The 13,066-nt window shown below is 37.9% G+C and overlaps 1 protein-coding gene across 4 annotated transcripts in view; it reads left to right on the plus strand.

Annotated features, from left to right (window-relative positions):
• Positions 1-13,066, plus strand: part of MORC4 (MORC family CW-type zinc finger 4) — a 61,217-nt gene that overhangs the window by 34,643 nt on the left and 13,508 nt on the right. For all 4 annotated transcript variants that reach the window (XM_081124989.1, XM_081124987.1, XM_081124988.1 and 1 more), the window contains 5 exons: positions 913-1,011; positions 4,507-4,635; positions 6,944-7,012; positions 7,421-7,472; positions 8,851-9,026. In XM_081124989.1, the coding sequence (XP_080981115.1) occupies positions 913-1,011; positions 4,507-4,635; positions 6,944-7,012; positions 7,421-7,472; positions 8,851-9,026 (525 nt within the window). The remainder of the gene's footprint in view (positions 1-912; positions 1,012-4,506; positions 4,636-6,943; positions 7,013-7,420; positions 7,473-8,850; positions 9,027-13,066) is intronic.

Consider the following 13,066-nt stretch of genomic DNA (forward strand, 5'->3'; position numbering starts at 1 on the left):
TCAGGTGTGTACAGTTGTACATGAAGTTGTAATCCTGGGTTATAGAATTAAATAGGAATTAGCCGTTAGAAAGTGGTGGTTTTTAAAAGTAAAATTCCCATTTTGACTTATACACATTACGTTTTTTGACCCTGGGTCTACTGTTGTTAATTTGGGAAGAGAGATAAAGGAGAAAGAACACCCAAGGACATGGACAATGGTGGGGAGAGGGACTGGGGAGGGGGAAGGAACGGGGTGGAACAGGTCATTGGGGAGAAAAAGGGACATCTGTAATATTTTAAACAATAATAAAATTAAAAAAAAAAAAAAGGAGAAAGAACAACAGCCAGAACTGGGATATAACTTCCACTAACAGCTATGTAGTAGATCAAAAGGGACTTTGTTGTCCATTGGTGCTATAACTGCTCTGAGCATCATTTGCATGAAGAGGAACTGTATGGACATTTTAAAGTTAGTATTTGATTGACTTGTAATAAGTAGGATACAGCCTATGATCCTTTGACTTTCAACTTGGTCCTGAATTGTTTACCTGTAGTCATCTGACAACCAAATAACTTATTATATTTGGGTCTGTCCTAGCTCTGAAATTTAGTCCTCTGTTATTTCTCTAATATCAATTCCCCACCCCCCATGAATCTGAAATCCCTGAAAATTTGGAGAACACAGTACTTTTTAGGACTTATAACCATTTTACCTTTCAGTCAAAGTGACTATTCAGGATTCCAACTGTCATTTTGACATGTAATTTGCAAGGTAGTGAATTCCCATCCTAGTTCCTGTAAGTGTAGACGTTCAAACCTATGCTGAATATTCTAAATTGTTGGCTTCTGTTAGATGGGAGCATCTCATAGGTCACAAAGATATTCAACAAATTCTCAACATTGACATGCTTCTTCTTGCTTCTTCTTTTAGGTTGACAATAAATGCCCTTGCACAGAAGCTCAATGCTTATTGGAAGGAAAAGACTTCCCAAGAGAATTTTGAAACCTCAGCCATAGCCAGGACAATACCGTGAGTAGTAAATATAGAATATAAAAGTATTGGGGGGCCCTAGCCGGTTTTTCTCAGTGGTTAGAGCATCAGCCTGTGGACTGAAGGGTCCCGGGTTCAATTCTAGTCAAGGGCACATACCTCGGTTACAGGCTCAATCCCCAGCCCCAGTTGGAGCACGTGCCGGAGGCAACTAGTCGATGTGTCTCTCTCACATCAATGTTACTCTCTCTCTCTATCCCCCCCTTCCACTCTCTCTGAAAAGCAATGGAAAAAATATCCTCCGGTGAGGATTAAAAAAAAAATTAATAAGAAATAAAATCCCCATCATATATTTTAAAAAATAAAATAAAATAATAAAAATAAAAGTACTGTGGTTCATGTCTGTAGAGCAATGGAAGGAACAAGAATAAGATGGTGCTTTTCACATAAGGAAGTTTAATGAACTAAAACTGGGAAGTCGCCCGGCCGGGCGTGGCTCAGTGGTTAAGTGTCGACCTAGGATCCAGGCGATCAGGGTTCGATTCCTGGTCAGGGCACATGCCCGGGTTGCGGGCTGCAGCCGATCAATGACTCTCTCATCATTGATGTTTCTATCTCTCTCTCCTTCTCCTTTCCTCTCTCTGAAATCAATAAAGATATATTTAAAAAACAAAAAAAACAAAAACAAAAAACTGGGAAGTCACCAGTACTAATTTTATCATTATCCAGACCTCTTCATTCTGGTTTAACACTTGTGTGGTTTGGATCATAAATATGAAGAGTTTAGTATGTTCAGTTTACCCCATAGGCAGTATGATATAGTGGGAGATGATGGAGATTTAAATCAGATACTCCAGGACTGAAAATCTGAATCTACTTCTTAATAGTTAGATGAGCTTGTGTAAGTAAGTCACTTCACCTCTCTGAATATAATAAATTAGATAATATAACATTTTTAGCACAGTGCCTGACATATAGTAGATATTCAGAAATGTTAGCAAACTTTCCTTCTCTTTATTCCTAGTGAACATTGTTGGAACTGTACCAAGGAATTTGACAACAGAAGTAGAGAACCCAGCATATCAGAAAAAAAAGGTAGAATTTATTGAACTATGGATCAGGATGAAATACTTCCATAGGCCAGGAGAGGAGCATAATAAAGATGATAGAATGTGTAACAACACATACACAGTCAGTTAAACCACCATCAAGACAAAGATTAGAGTATTAAAAGTTCATTTTGAGGTAGGAAGCCACCTGTGGTTTTTTTTAATGGGAATCATCATGAAAATACATGATATAAAATTTTGTTTCAAATGCAACCTGATTGATATATAAATATCACTATCTTATTCTAAATATCTTGCTATGTCCAACCTCCATGGTTTTCAAAGAAATGAAAATTAAGATGAGATGCCATTTTCAGTCTTTCAAATAAGCAATGATTAATGCAATGAAACAAATATTCATATATTGCTGGAGTGTGTGTGTGTGTGTGTGTGTGTGTGTGTGTGTGTGTGTGACATAATCTTTCTGGAAGCAGAATTGTAATAATGATTATTTATTGAGTACTTACTTATATTCCAGGCACTGGTCTAAAATTTTCACTTGTATTTATGTGTATTAATTGATCACAACAACCCTATGAGATAGATAATATTATTTCTTCTTTACAAACGTAGACACTAATACACTGAGAACTTAAGCAACTTGCTCAAGATTAAACAGGTAGAAAATGGTATATCTAAGGTTCAAATATAGGTCCTTGGGCTCCAAAACACAAGTTCTTAACCATGACACTCTTCTGGAAGGATGCAACGAGGATAATGTGGTATAACCCCTTCAACTACCTATTTATTGCAAGCACAAGCTAAAAACCTTTTCTGTCTGTCTGGATAGAAGTATCTACCATGGTCCACATGTAAGCTTAGGCATGGAGTTGCTGTCTTTAATGCTTGTCCCCAAGAGAGTAATGTTGACATGCTTCTGCAAGAGACTCTTCTGTGCATGTGCACATAAAACCAAAGCTAATATGACCTTTCCTCTCCCCTCCCACTACTGTTGAAACTGCTTTTTGCTGCTCTGGCTCTAAATAGAACAGTGGCTGTATGGAAATATCTAAACACAAGAGGTCAGGCCTGAGCTCAGAGCTTAGAAGTTGCAAGGTTGGAGCAGCCTGGAGCTAGGAGATAGGAGGCTATATATCCAAAAATCTGTATGAATTCTCCTTTTAAAAACAAAACTTAAAACAAGAAGAGGACATTGTATTTGAGAGGTGGAATTATGAGTGTCTTTTATTTTCTTTTTATATCTTTCTGTATTTCAAGTTTTTTCTATAATGAGCTGGTAGTATAACTAGAAAACACTATTTACAAAGATAAGAAAAATATTGAACTAAGACATAAAAAAAATCACTCTATTGAAATATCTAGTATAAGAGCAATATAAGTATAACACAAAACTCACCCTAGGCTAAATTATGTGTTTTTCAAATTGGTCCTACCTGCCCCTCTATCCTCTTTCTGTCTTTTCTCCAGCCTTCCCCCTTCCCACTCCTTTCACACCTTAGGTGCTGACTGTCTCTATTGTATATGAACCACCTCCTTTCACAGAGAAACAAATTCACTTTAAGGTGAAGATGACTGAATATGTTTCCTGGGGGCAAGGGAACAGGAGAGTATGTGTATTAAGAGTAGAACTCTGGAAGAATTTATCTTAATAATTTAACCCAATTGTTGGACTGGAGCCACCATTTCTAGTTATGAAATTTAATCAAATTTATATTACTTTTTAAGATTAACTTTGGGAATATCAACCTAATAAATTTTTGATTAAAGTATAAACAAAGACAGTTTTTGAAAGGAAAAAAGTAGGAGTAGGAAGTCTGTAGGGAAATGGAGAGTTTTTGGTGACGATTCTTCAGTGACTCCCACAAATGCATTTTAAAAAATTTATTTGTATTGTTGAGGGTATTACAGATATACCCCGTTTCACAACCCTCTTTGCCCCCCTCCACCCAGCTTCCACCCCACCCCAGGCCTTCTCCACACTACTGCATGGACTATGCATATATGCATATAAGTTCTTTGGTTAATCTGTTCCCACTTCCCCTTCCCCCATTTTTAACTTGTCACAAGATTGGGTAAAACCAAATAAAATGATTCTGTGGGTTTTATTTCTTGGTAATATTATAAATATATATAAATTTTTCCTATCAATTAATTTTGGAGTTAAAATTTTCCTCTTGCTTGCTTAGAACAAGAGATTCCAGGATAAATAATATTGACCTCCATAAATAATGGTAGCTCACCATGTTAATATTTGTTACTATTTTTCATATTCATATATGGCATAGTTCTATCATTTTTTTCTGTGAAGTTCAAGATATATATTTTAGACACCTAGACTATAACAGTTATAACACATTTCATATATAAAATTATGTTGTTTCACTTTTAGGGTGTGCCTTTCTAATGTAAGACACTGTGCAGAGCTAGGATATAGACAGTTATACTTCTGTTTTCCTTCATTCAGGAAGATTCCTGACCAGACATGGGTACAGTGTGATGAATGTCTTAAATGGAGGAAGCTTCCTGGCAAGGTTGATCCATCTACATTACCTGCAAGATGGTTTTGTTACTATAATTCTCATCCAAAATACAGGTAAGCTTAGGACTCAATATGCCAGAGATAACTCCTGATTTGTTTCTATATTCTAAAACACTTTTCATCTCAAGTCCACACTCTTCAGCCTGGCATTCCTGCCTCTGTGCCAGCTGATCCCACCTTACCTATCCAGCCTTATTTTTCATTGTATCCGAACACAAACCCTATGCGTTAGTTAGACCTGTGGCTTCACTATTCCCCACACATGCCATGCTTATTTCTCTCCTCCATGACTTGAAAGTGCCATTCCACTTGCTTATAGTGACTTTATGCATTCCATTTGCCTATTCAAATCATATATATCTGGGATGCTTAAGTATTTTGTGTGATACTTCTCCTGTTGACAATAGTTTACAGTGATTTTACTCTGGCTTCCTGTGGTATTTAATTCTTGACATTTGTTCACATATCATTTTGTATTTTTTGGAATTTTTTTAAATATGTCTTTATTGATTTCAGAGAAAGGAAGGGAGAGGGAGAGAGAGAGAGAGAAACATCAATGATAAGAGAGTCATTGATCGGCTGCCTCCTGCATGCCCCTCACTGGGGACCGAGCCCGCAACCCAAGCAGGTGCCCTGACCGGGAATTGAACTGCAATCTCTGGGATCATAGGTTGATGCTCAATGACTGAGCCATGCCAGCCAGGCTCATTTTGTATTTTTGGGATGTTTTTCTTCAAGAGATTGTAAGCTATTTGAGAACAAGGGCTTTACATTTCAGCTCGATATGATGGTTTTCTTCATATGCCTCCTGTACCTGAATCTGTTGTAGTACCTACCGTACATTCAGTGCTCTTTGTTTACATGTTTGTCTTTTTAATACACTGTATGTTCCATGTAGCATCTAACATCTACATAGTGCCTGGCATATCCATGCACATTCATTTCAGTTTAACAAATATTTTTTATTTGATTCAGTAGTCACATAGATGTATGATAATAAGTCAGTTTGCTTCATTTAGGCTGTAATGTAATTTTCCCCCCTCAGGATAAATTCTGATAGAAAAAAAGGCACTAGGCGCTATCCCTCCCTGGAGCACGCCCATACCTTTCTTTCCTCTCAGGTGTGCATCTCCTAAACGCTAAAGGTCCTCATGAGACTTGCAACCAGGGGAGCAATGGGCAGCAACAGATCATTCCAGGCTAACCCCCTTATCCTGTCTCCAAGGCCTCCTTTTTTCTGACTTCCCAGTGAGCCAAAACAACCCCACCTAAGCTCTCTCCTGTTGCTGCTTCTATCCTAAGCCCGCCCTTGTTTCACTGTCCCCAGCTTTAATAAACATCCTCTCAAAATTAAAAAGAAAAAAAGGAAAGAAAAATGGTATGCCTTTTAGAAAGAAAAAAAAATGTTTAAAAGGGAGGAAATCAAAGAAATGAAGTATAGGTCTATAATGAGTAAGCATTCTTTCATAGTTTCCAGCTGTGCCTAAGCACCTCTCCATGAAGAGTAAGTGAGATTATGATTGGAATATGGGACTGAGTGCATAGAACTCTCATTTTTTAATCTTGTATCTCCTATCAGTTTACACTTAGTCCAGGAGATATAGCCTCCCAAGATACTTTGCCCCCTTATAAATTGGATATAGCATAGGGTTTCCAATTATTAATTTTTATTTGTTTCTAGGATGACTTTTGACCACTGAATGCTTTTTCTAGTACTGTCTTCAGTTTTTACTCCTCTAAAATTCTCTTCCTCATGCTTTACATATAGCAAATAAATGTATATCTTTTCATTTACAGAATCCTCCTTTTTCTTCTCTTTGGTAGTCTCTGTTCTATTATTTTTATGATGTAAGCTCCTAGTTCCTTATTGCTGCTTTCTATCATAGCCCTTCATTTTCTTCTTCAGACTTTATCACCAAGTTTAGGGATTCTCATGCTTCTTCTATACTGCATCTTGGGAATTTCTTAGTAAGTGAGAGGCAAAAGACCTAGGTTCTAATTTCAGCAATATTCTCTTTGTATGAAACCTCAAGCAAGTCTCTCATGTGCTTGAACTTCACTGTGTAAGAATAGAGGTTATACTTTGTGCTGTCCATCATAATATGTATTTTATAGCTGTCAAGTACTTTGAATGTATTGGGAGAAAGGTGATATGTGTGCCAAAAATAATTAGATGATCATATGCCTTGAAATAAGAATTACTACACATTAACCTGCACACAGGTTTTGTAATGTGGGTGGAACCTGAGCTTTCTAAGGTTAGAGGGTTTTAAGCTGCCTTGTCATAATTGTGAGGAAAGGAAAGGGTAAAAGTGAAGGACACATTTTGTTTCCAAAAGATGATTTCTTCTCTATACTGCAGGAGATGCTCTGTTCCAGAGGAACAAGAACTCATTGATGAAGACCTGTACTTGAGCAAAGCTAAGAAACAGTTGAGTATACCTAAGGTAGTATCTGTATTATACAGTAGAGGAAGCTGACCTTTCCTAATAAAATGGGAGTTTTGAAAAGAGGGATGCTTTTTCCCCCCTTTTTTGGTTTTTAATGATTTCCCTCCTCGCCTCTTTGTTCTCCCAGTTTTTTATTCCTTCTTATCATCTCCTGAGTTTCTCAACTAGTGATTGTCTTTAGTCTCCCTCCCCTCCCCCTCTCTCTTATGATGGGGTATCTGAAATTTCTCTTCAGTAGCAGAGTTCAGGAAGGCATCCTTAGAAACTCAGTGAAGCCCACACTATTTCTAATTTGGAAGGATCATTAAAACCTAAATCTACAATTGGTAATCCATTTTAGACTGAGAAATTTCATGAGTGAACTAAATAGCACTTTTATCTTCTCCTAGAGATCAAACTGTTGAGAAGAAGAAGGTGCCATTGGAAAATGAGAACCACCAGGTGAGAGACAGTCCACCCTCTTCCTTTTCTCAACATAATTTTCCCCAACAGAGGACATAGGTTGAAGGAAGCAGCAATCTTGAAAGCTGCATAGAAATAATGAGCCATTTCTTCTGGTGGTCTTTTATTCATTGGATCTTTTGATTTTGCTTTGATCTGCTGTTACTGATGTTCAGATCACCAAAAATAGAAGAGCCAAATCATTCATTTTCCAGATTTGGATTCAGTATTGATTCTAGACAGTGTATATGTCACTTTCTGTGTCACAGAATTTTCAGGGTTATGTTCCATCCTCATACAGGTTGCTCCTGTTGAGTGTCTGGTTTTCCTGTCTCCTTTCTTCCAGGATTCAGGGGTGATTCTTCCTCCTTCCTTTTGGGAAGAAGGGTGGTTCTTTGTGCCCCTCTCCCATCCCTGCTTTCAGGCTGGCTGGCTTTATAAAGACTCTGCTGTTTTGGATTTTCAGGAGCACTGTCTCTCGGACATGGTTGCCCAGCTCCGGACGCTGAAGGGTGCAATAAGGTTGGCCGTCCTTTCAGGGACACTCTTTTCCTGACAGCCACCATAGCACCCATCTATCCCCCCCCCCCCCAACCTTGCCTTTCTGCATGATTTTCCTGTTGATCCTCTTTCCCAGAGATATCTACTAGTCGCATGTTAGATTCACCTTTCACCCACTCAATCAGGGTAGGTCAGACTGGTGAGGATAGAGGCAATTTAATACTAATTCTTCTTCTGACAGTCTACCAAGACCCAGTTATATGAATATTCAGGTTTCATGCCCTACTGACTTGGCTTAATAGGCTGATCTAGAGATTGGGAGATTTCCTGGGACTGCCCTGTCCTCATTCAGTTTACCTCCCCTTTATATTCCTTCACCATCATTCATACTATTTTCATAAGCTGGCTCTGCCACAAGATCCCAGATGCATGTCTCTGTGTGTGTGCACTGTGAATACGTGTTAATGTCTCGCATGCATTTCTCCAAGACCAGCACCAATACATGCTGCAATGCTTATTCCCTCCGTCCCTACCCTCATCACAGATCTCAGAGGAGTGAAAGTCCAGCCTTAAATTGGGTCAAAAGAGAGAATTAGACACTGACTAGGGGGCCTGGGTTTATGTTGTGGGTGGGATGATTCTAGGAGCCAATAAGTGAGTCGGGAGGTCTGTTGGCATCCAGCTGATTAGGTTATAAGTGAATGTGCCTGGGTTCAGTGTTCTAGTGTACATTACTGTGCGCTGTTTGTTCTGTTGTAGGAAACAGTTTCTTTTTATTTGGCTAAGTGTTCTTTCCTAGCATCAGAAGGATTGACTCATCCTTTGGTATTTAGTTTGAAATTGGGATTTTTATGCATCTTTTTGTTTTCTTTGCTAGGTATTCACTAATCCATTGAAGATCCCTACTATTCAAGATATGGATGAATTAAATAGTAAAACATTTGGATATGAGGAAATTGATAGCCCTAGCCGGCTTCCATCTGTTGGAGAAGAAAGCAAAACACCTTCTCTTCAACTTAAGCCTCTGGATTCCAGTGTTTTTCAGTTTTCCAGGTGGGTAAAATACATAGTCTCTCTTCAACAGTAAGCCTCAGGGTTTGTTTCCTGTAATGTAAGTTGGTATGGTTATCATATTTATGTTTTCCCTTAGGCCTAACATGGAATTCAGAACGATAAACATCATTTTGGGTTGATAGAATTCTGTGTTGCATGTACCCCCACTTATTAAACATTACAACTGTTATGTTAAACCTGTCTATCCTTTTATTTATTTCTTGAGGTGATCATCTGACAAATGCTCTTTTATGTATTGTATATTCACATTATGTTGAGAATTGTGTTTGTAAAATAATAGACATGAAAACTCTTTGAAAAGCATAGCGTACTATACAAATGTAAGCTAAAATTACATAGATAAGCATTGTTTCTTTCCTTAAGTTTAGGAATATTAAGCTTATTAATATTAATATTAAACTAATATTAGTCCTATGGGTCTCCATAGGCCTAGCACATGTTGGCCACATATAAAAATAACCATTAGAAGTTTGTACCATTAGGTAAGCCTTCTAGTTCATTGTTTCCTAGAGTAAATTATTAGTATAAGTTTAGTTTTCAGCTTTACTTGTTCATCTTCTAGCTCCTCATCAATATTATTTTGTTAGTCTTTATAACAGGAAGGAGCACACCTTTTCTGTTTCTTAAATATCAGGAGTATTTGAAGCACTGAAAGATATGACTGCTCCTATAATGCCATGAGACTGGAACTCAGGACTGTGATTAAAACTTGCTTTCTCCTCTCTGTTATGCTTCTCACTTCTGGCAGAGCCAAGCCATAGGGCAGGTAGAGTTGTTCTCTAATAGTAGAAACTTCTACAGTCATCAATAATGTGACTATTATGTAGTGGGCTGTGAACTTTCAATTGACCCTCTTTACTTTGGATATCTTCTTAACTTAGGATAGATGCAGTGGAATACATGATACAGTAAAAATGACTCCTAGTCCTATCTGGTTTGGCTCAGTGGTTAGAGTGTTGACCCCCAGACTGAGGGTCTTGTGTTTCTGAGGATCCTGGGTTTGATTCTGGACACAGGCACATACCTCAGTTGCAGGCTCCATCCCCGGCCCTGGTCCAGGCAAGTGCGGGAGACAACCAATAGATGGGTCTCTCTCATGTCGATATGCCCCCCCCCCCCACTCTCTCTGAAAAGCAATGGAAAAAATATCCTCAGGTAATGATTTAAAAAAAAAAAAAAGTGACTCCTGTTTTTTCCCCATTGTTACTGATATTTTCCTTGTTTCTTGCTTCTTAGGTGGGTCTTTTCAGCTTCTCATCTAGACAAACATCTCTACCTGTGTGCAAGTCCCCTATTCAGTGATTCTTCCACAATTAAGCCCTGTAGATATTGGAAGAACCTCATGACCCCCCTGAACATGAACAAAAAGTCTCAAGAGGAAGTAAGCAATTAGGAGCAAAACTAATAAAACTCTAAAGGAAATAAGTGAGAACTTGTATGAAAGAATTTAGAGGTACTCAATAACTAATGATTAAATTTGAGTAATATCAAAGGAGCAATTTCTAAGATTGCACTATAGAGCAAAGGGGTAAGAAATATAGTCTAGTCCATACCAGAAGCTTGAGTGTAATTCTCCTCTGTTCCCATCTGTAGTTTTCTAGCTTCCATTGTAGGTTGGGAAGGTTGTACAGTGAAGTGCTGTATGTTTTGGGTTTTTTTGTTTTTTGGGGTTTTTTTTTATTGTTCAAAATATTACAGGTGTCCCCTTCTTTCCCCATCAACCCTTTCCACCGTGCCCCCACTCCCCTCCCCAGGCCTTCACCACGCTATTGTCTGTGTCCATGGGTTATGCATATATGCCTATAAATTCTTTGGTTAATCTCTCCCCAGCTACCCACCCACACCCATGTTCCCTCTGAGATTCACCAGTCTGGTTCATGCTTCCATGCTACTGGATCTATTTTGTTCATCAGTTTATTATGTTCTTTAGATTCCACATAAAAGTGAGACCATGTGATATTTGTCTTTCTCTGCCTGGCTTATTTTGCTTAGCATAATATTCTCCAGGTCCATCCATACTGTCCCAAAGGGCAAGAGATCCTTCTTCTTTACAGCTGCATAGTATTCCATGGTGTAAATGTCCCACAGCTTTTTTATCCACTCATCTACTGATAAGTTCTAGGGCTGTTTCCAGATCTTAGCTATTGTAAATTGCACTGCTTTGAACATAGGGGTGCATATATTCTTTCTGATCAGTGTCTTGGGATTCTTAGGATATATTCTGAGAAGTGGGATCACTGGGTCAAAAGGCAGTTCCATTTTTAATATTTTGAGGAACCTCCATACTGTTTTCCATAGTGGCTGCACCAGTCTGCATTCCCACCAGCATTGTACCAGGGTTCCCCTTTCTCCACATCCTCACCAGCACCTGTCATTTGTTGATTTGTTGATGGTAGCCATTCTGACAGGTGTGAGGTGATATCTCATTTTTGTTTTAATTTGCATCTCTCTGATGATTAACAATGTTGAGCATTTTTTCATATGTCTCTTGGCCATTTATATGTCCTCTTTGGAGAATTCTCTATTCAGGTCCTTTGCCCATTATTTAATTGGATTGTTTGTCTTTCTCTTGTTAAGTTGTATGAGTTCTTTGTACCTTTTGGAAATTAGCCCCTTATTAGATGCATACTTGGGAAATATGTTCTCCCATACTGTGGAGTTCCTTTGTATTTGGGGGATGATTTCTTTTGCTGTGCAGAAGATTTTTAGTTTGATATAGTCCCATTTGTTTATTTTTTTCTTTAGTATCTCTTGCCTTAGGACATGTATCAGTGAAAATTCCACTGCATGAGATGTCTGTGGCTTTTACTGCCTATGTGTTCTTCCAGGATTTTTATGATTTCGTGACTTACATTTAAGTCTTTTATCCATTTTGAATTTATTCTTGTGTATGGAGTAAGTTGGTGATCTAGTTTCATTTGTTTGCATGTATCTGTCCAATTTTCCCAGCACCTTTTATTGAAGAGACTGTCTTTACTCCATTGGATGCTCTAGCCTCCTTTGTTAAACAGTAACTGACCCAATAGGCTTGGGTCTATTTCTGGGATTTCTTTTCTGTTCCATTGATCTATATGTCTGTTCCAATACCAGGCTGTTTTGATTACAGTGGCTTTGTAGTATAGTTTGATATCCGGTAAAGTGATCCCTCCCACTCGTTCTTCTTTCTCAAGATGGCTGTGGCTATTTGGGATCTTCCTTGGTTCCATATAAATTTTTGGAATACATGTTCTAGCTCTGTGAAATACGCTGTTGATATTTTAATAGGAATGGCATTGAATCTATAGTCTGCTTTGGGTAGTATGGACATTTTAATGATACTATTTCTTCTAATCCATGAACATGGTATATTCTTCCACTTGTTTATATTTTCCTCTACTTCTTTTTTCAGTGTCCTGTAGTTTTCCGAGTACAGGTCTTTTACATTCTTGATTGTTTATTTCTAGATATCTTATTTTTTAGTTGCAATGGTAAATGTATTGTTTTTTTAGTTTCTTTTTCTGAGAGTTCATTGTTGGTGTATAAAAATGCTGTTGATTTCCAGATGTTAATTTTGTATCCAGCTACCTTGCAAATTCATTTATCAAATCTTGTAGTACTTTGGTGGAGTCTTTAGGGTTTTCTATGTACAGTATCATGTCATCTGAGAATAATGACAGTTTTACTTCCTCCTTTCCAATTTGTATACCTTTTATGTTTTCTTCCTGTATGATGGCCATGGCAAGGACTTCCATTAGTATATTGAATAAGAGTGGTGAAAGCGAACAACCCTGTCTTTCTACTGTTATTAAAGGAAATGGTTTTAGTTTTTGACCATTTAGTATGTCATTGGTTATAGGTTTATCGTATATGGCCTTTATCATGTTAACATATGTTCCCTCTATTCCCACTTTGCTGAGAGTTTTTATCAAAAATGGGTGCTGGATTTTGTCGAATGCTTTTTCTGCATCTATTGATATGATCATATGATTTTTGTCCTTCATTTTGTTTATGTGATGTATCGCATTTATTGATTTGTGGAT

Source organism: Miniopterus schreibersii, assembly GCF_964146895.1.
Source record: "Miniopterus schreibersii genome assembly, chromosome: X".
Taxonomy (NCBI): Eukaryota; Metazoa; Chordata; class Mammalia; order Chiroptera; family Miniopteridae; genus Miniopterus; species Miniopterus schreibersii.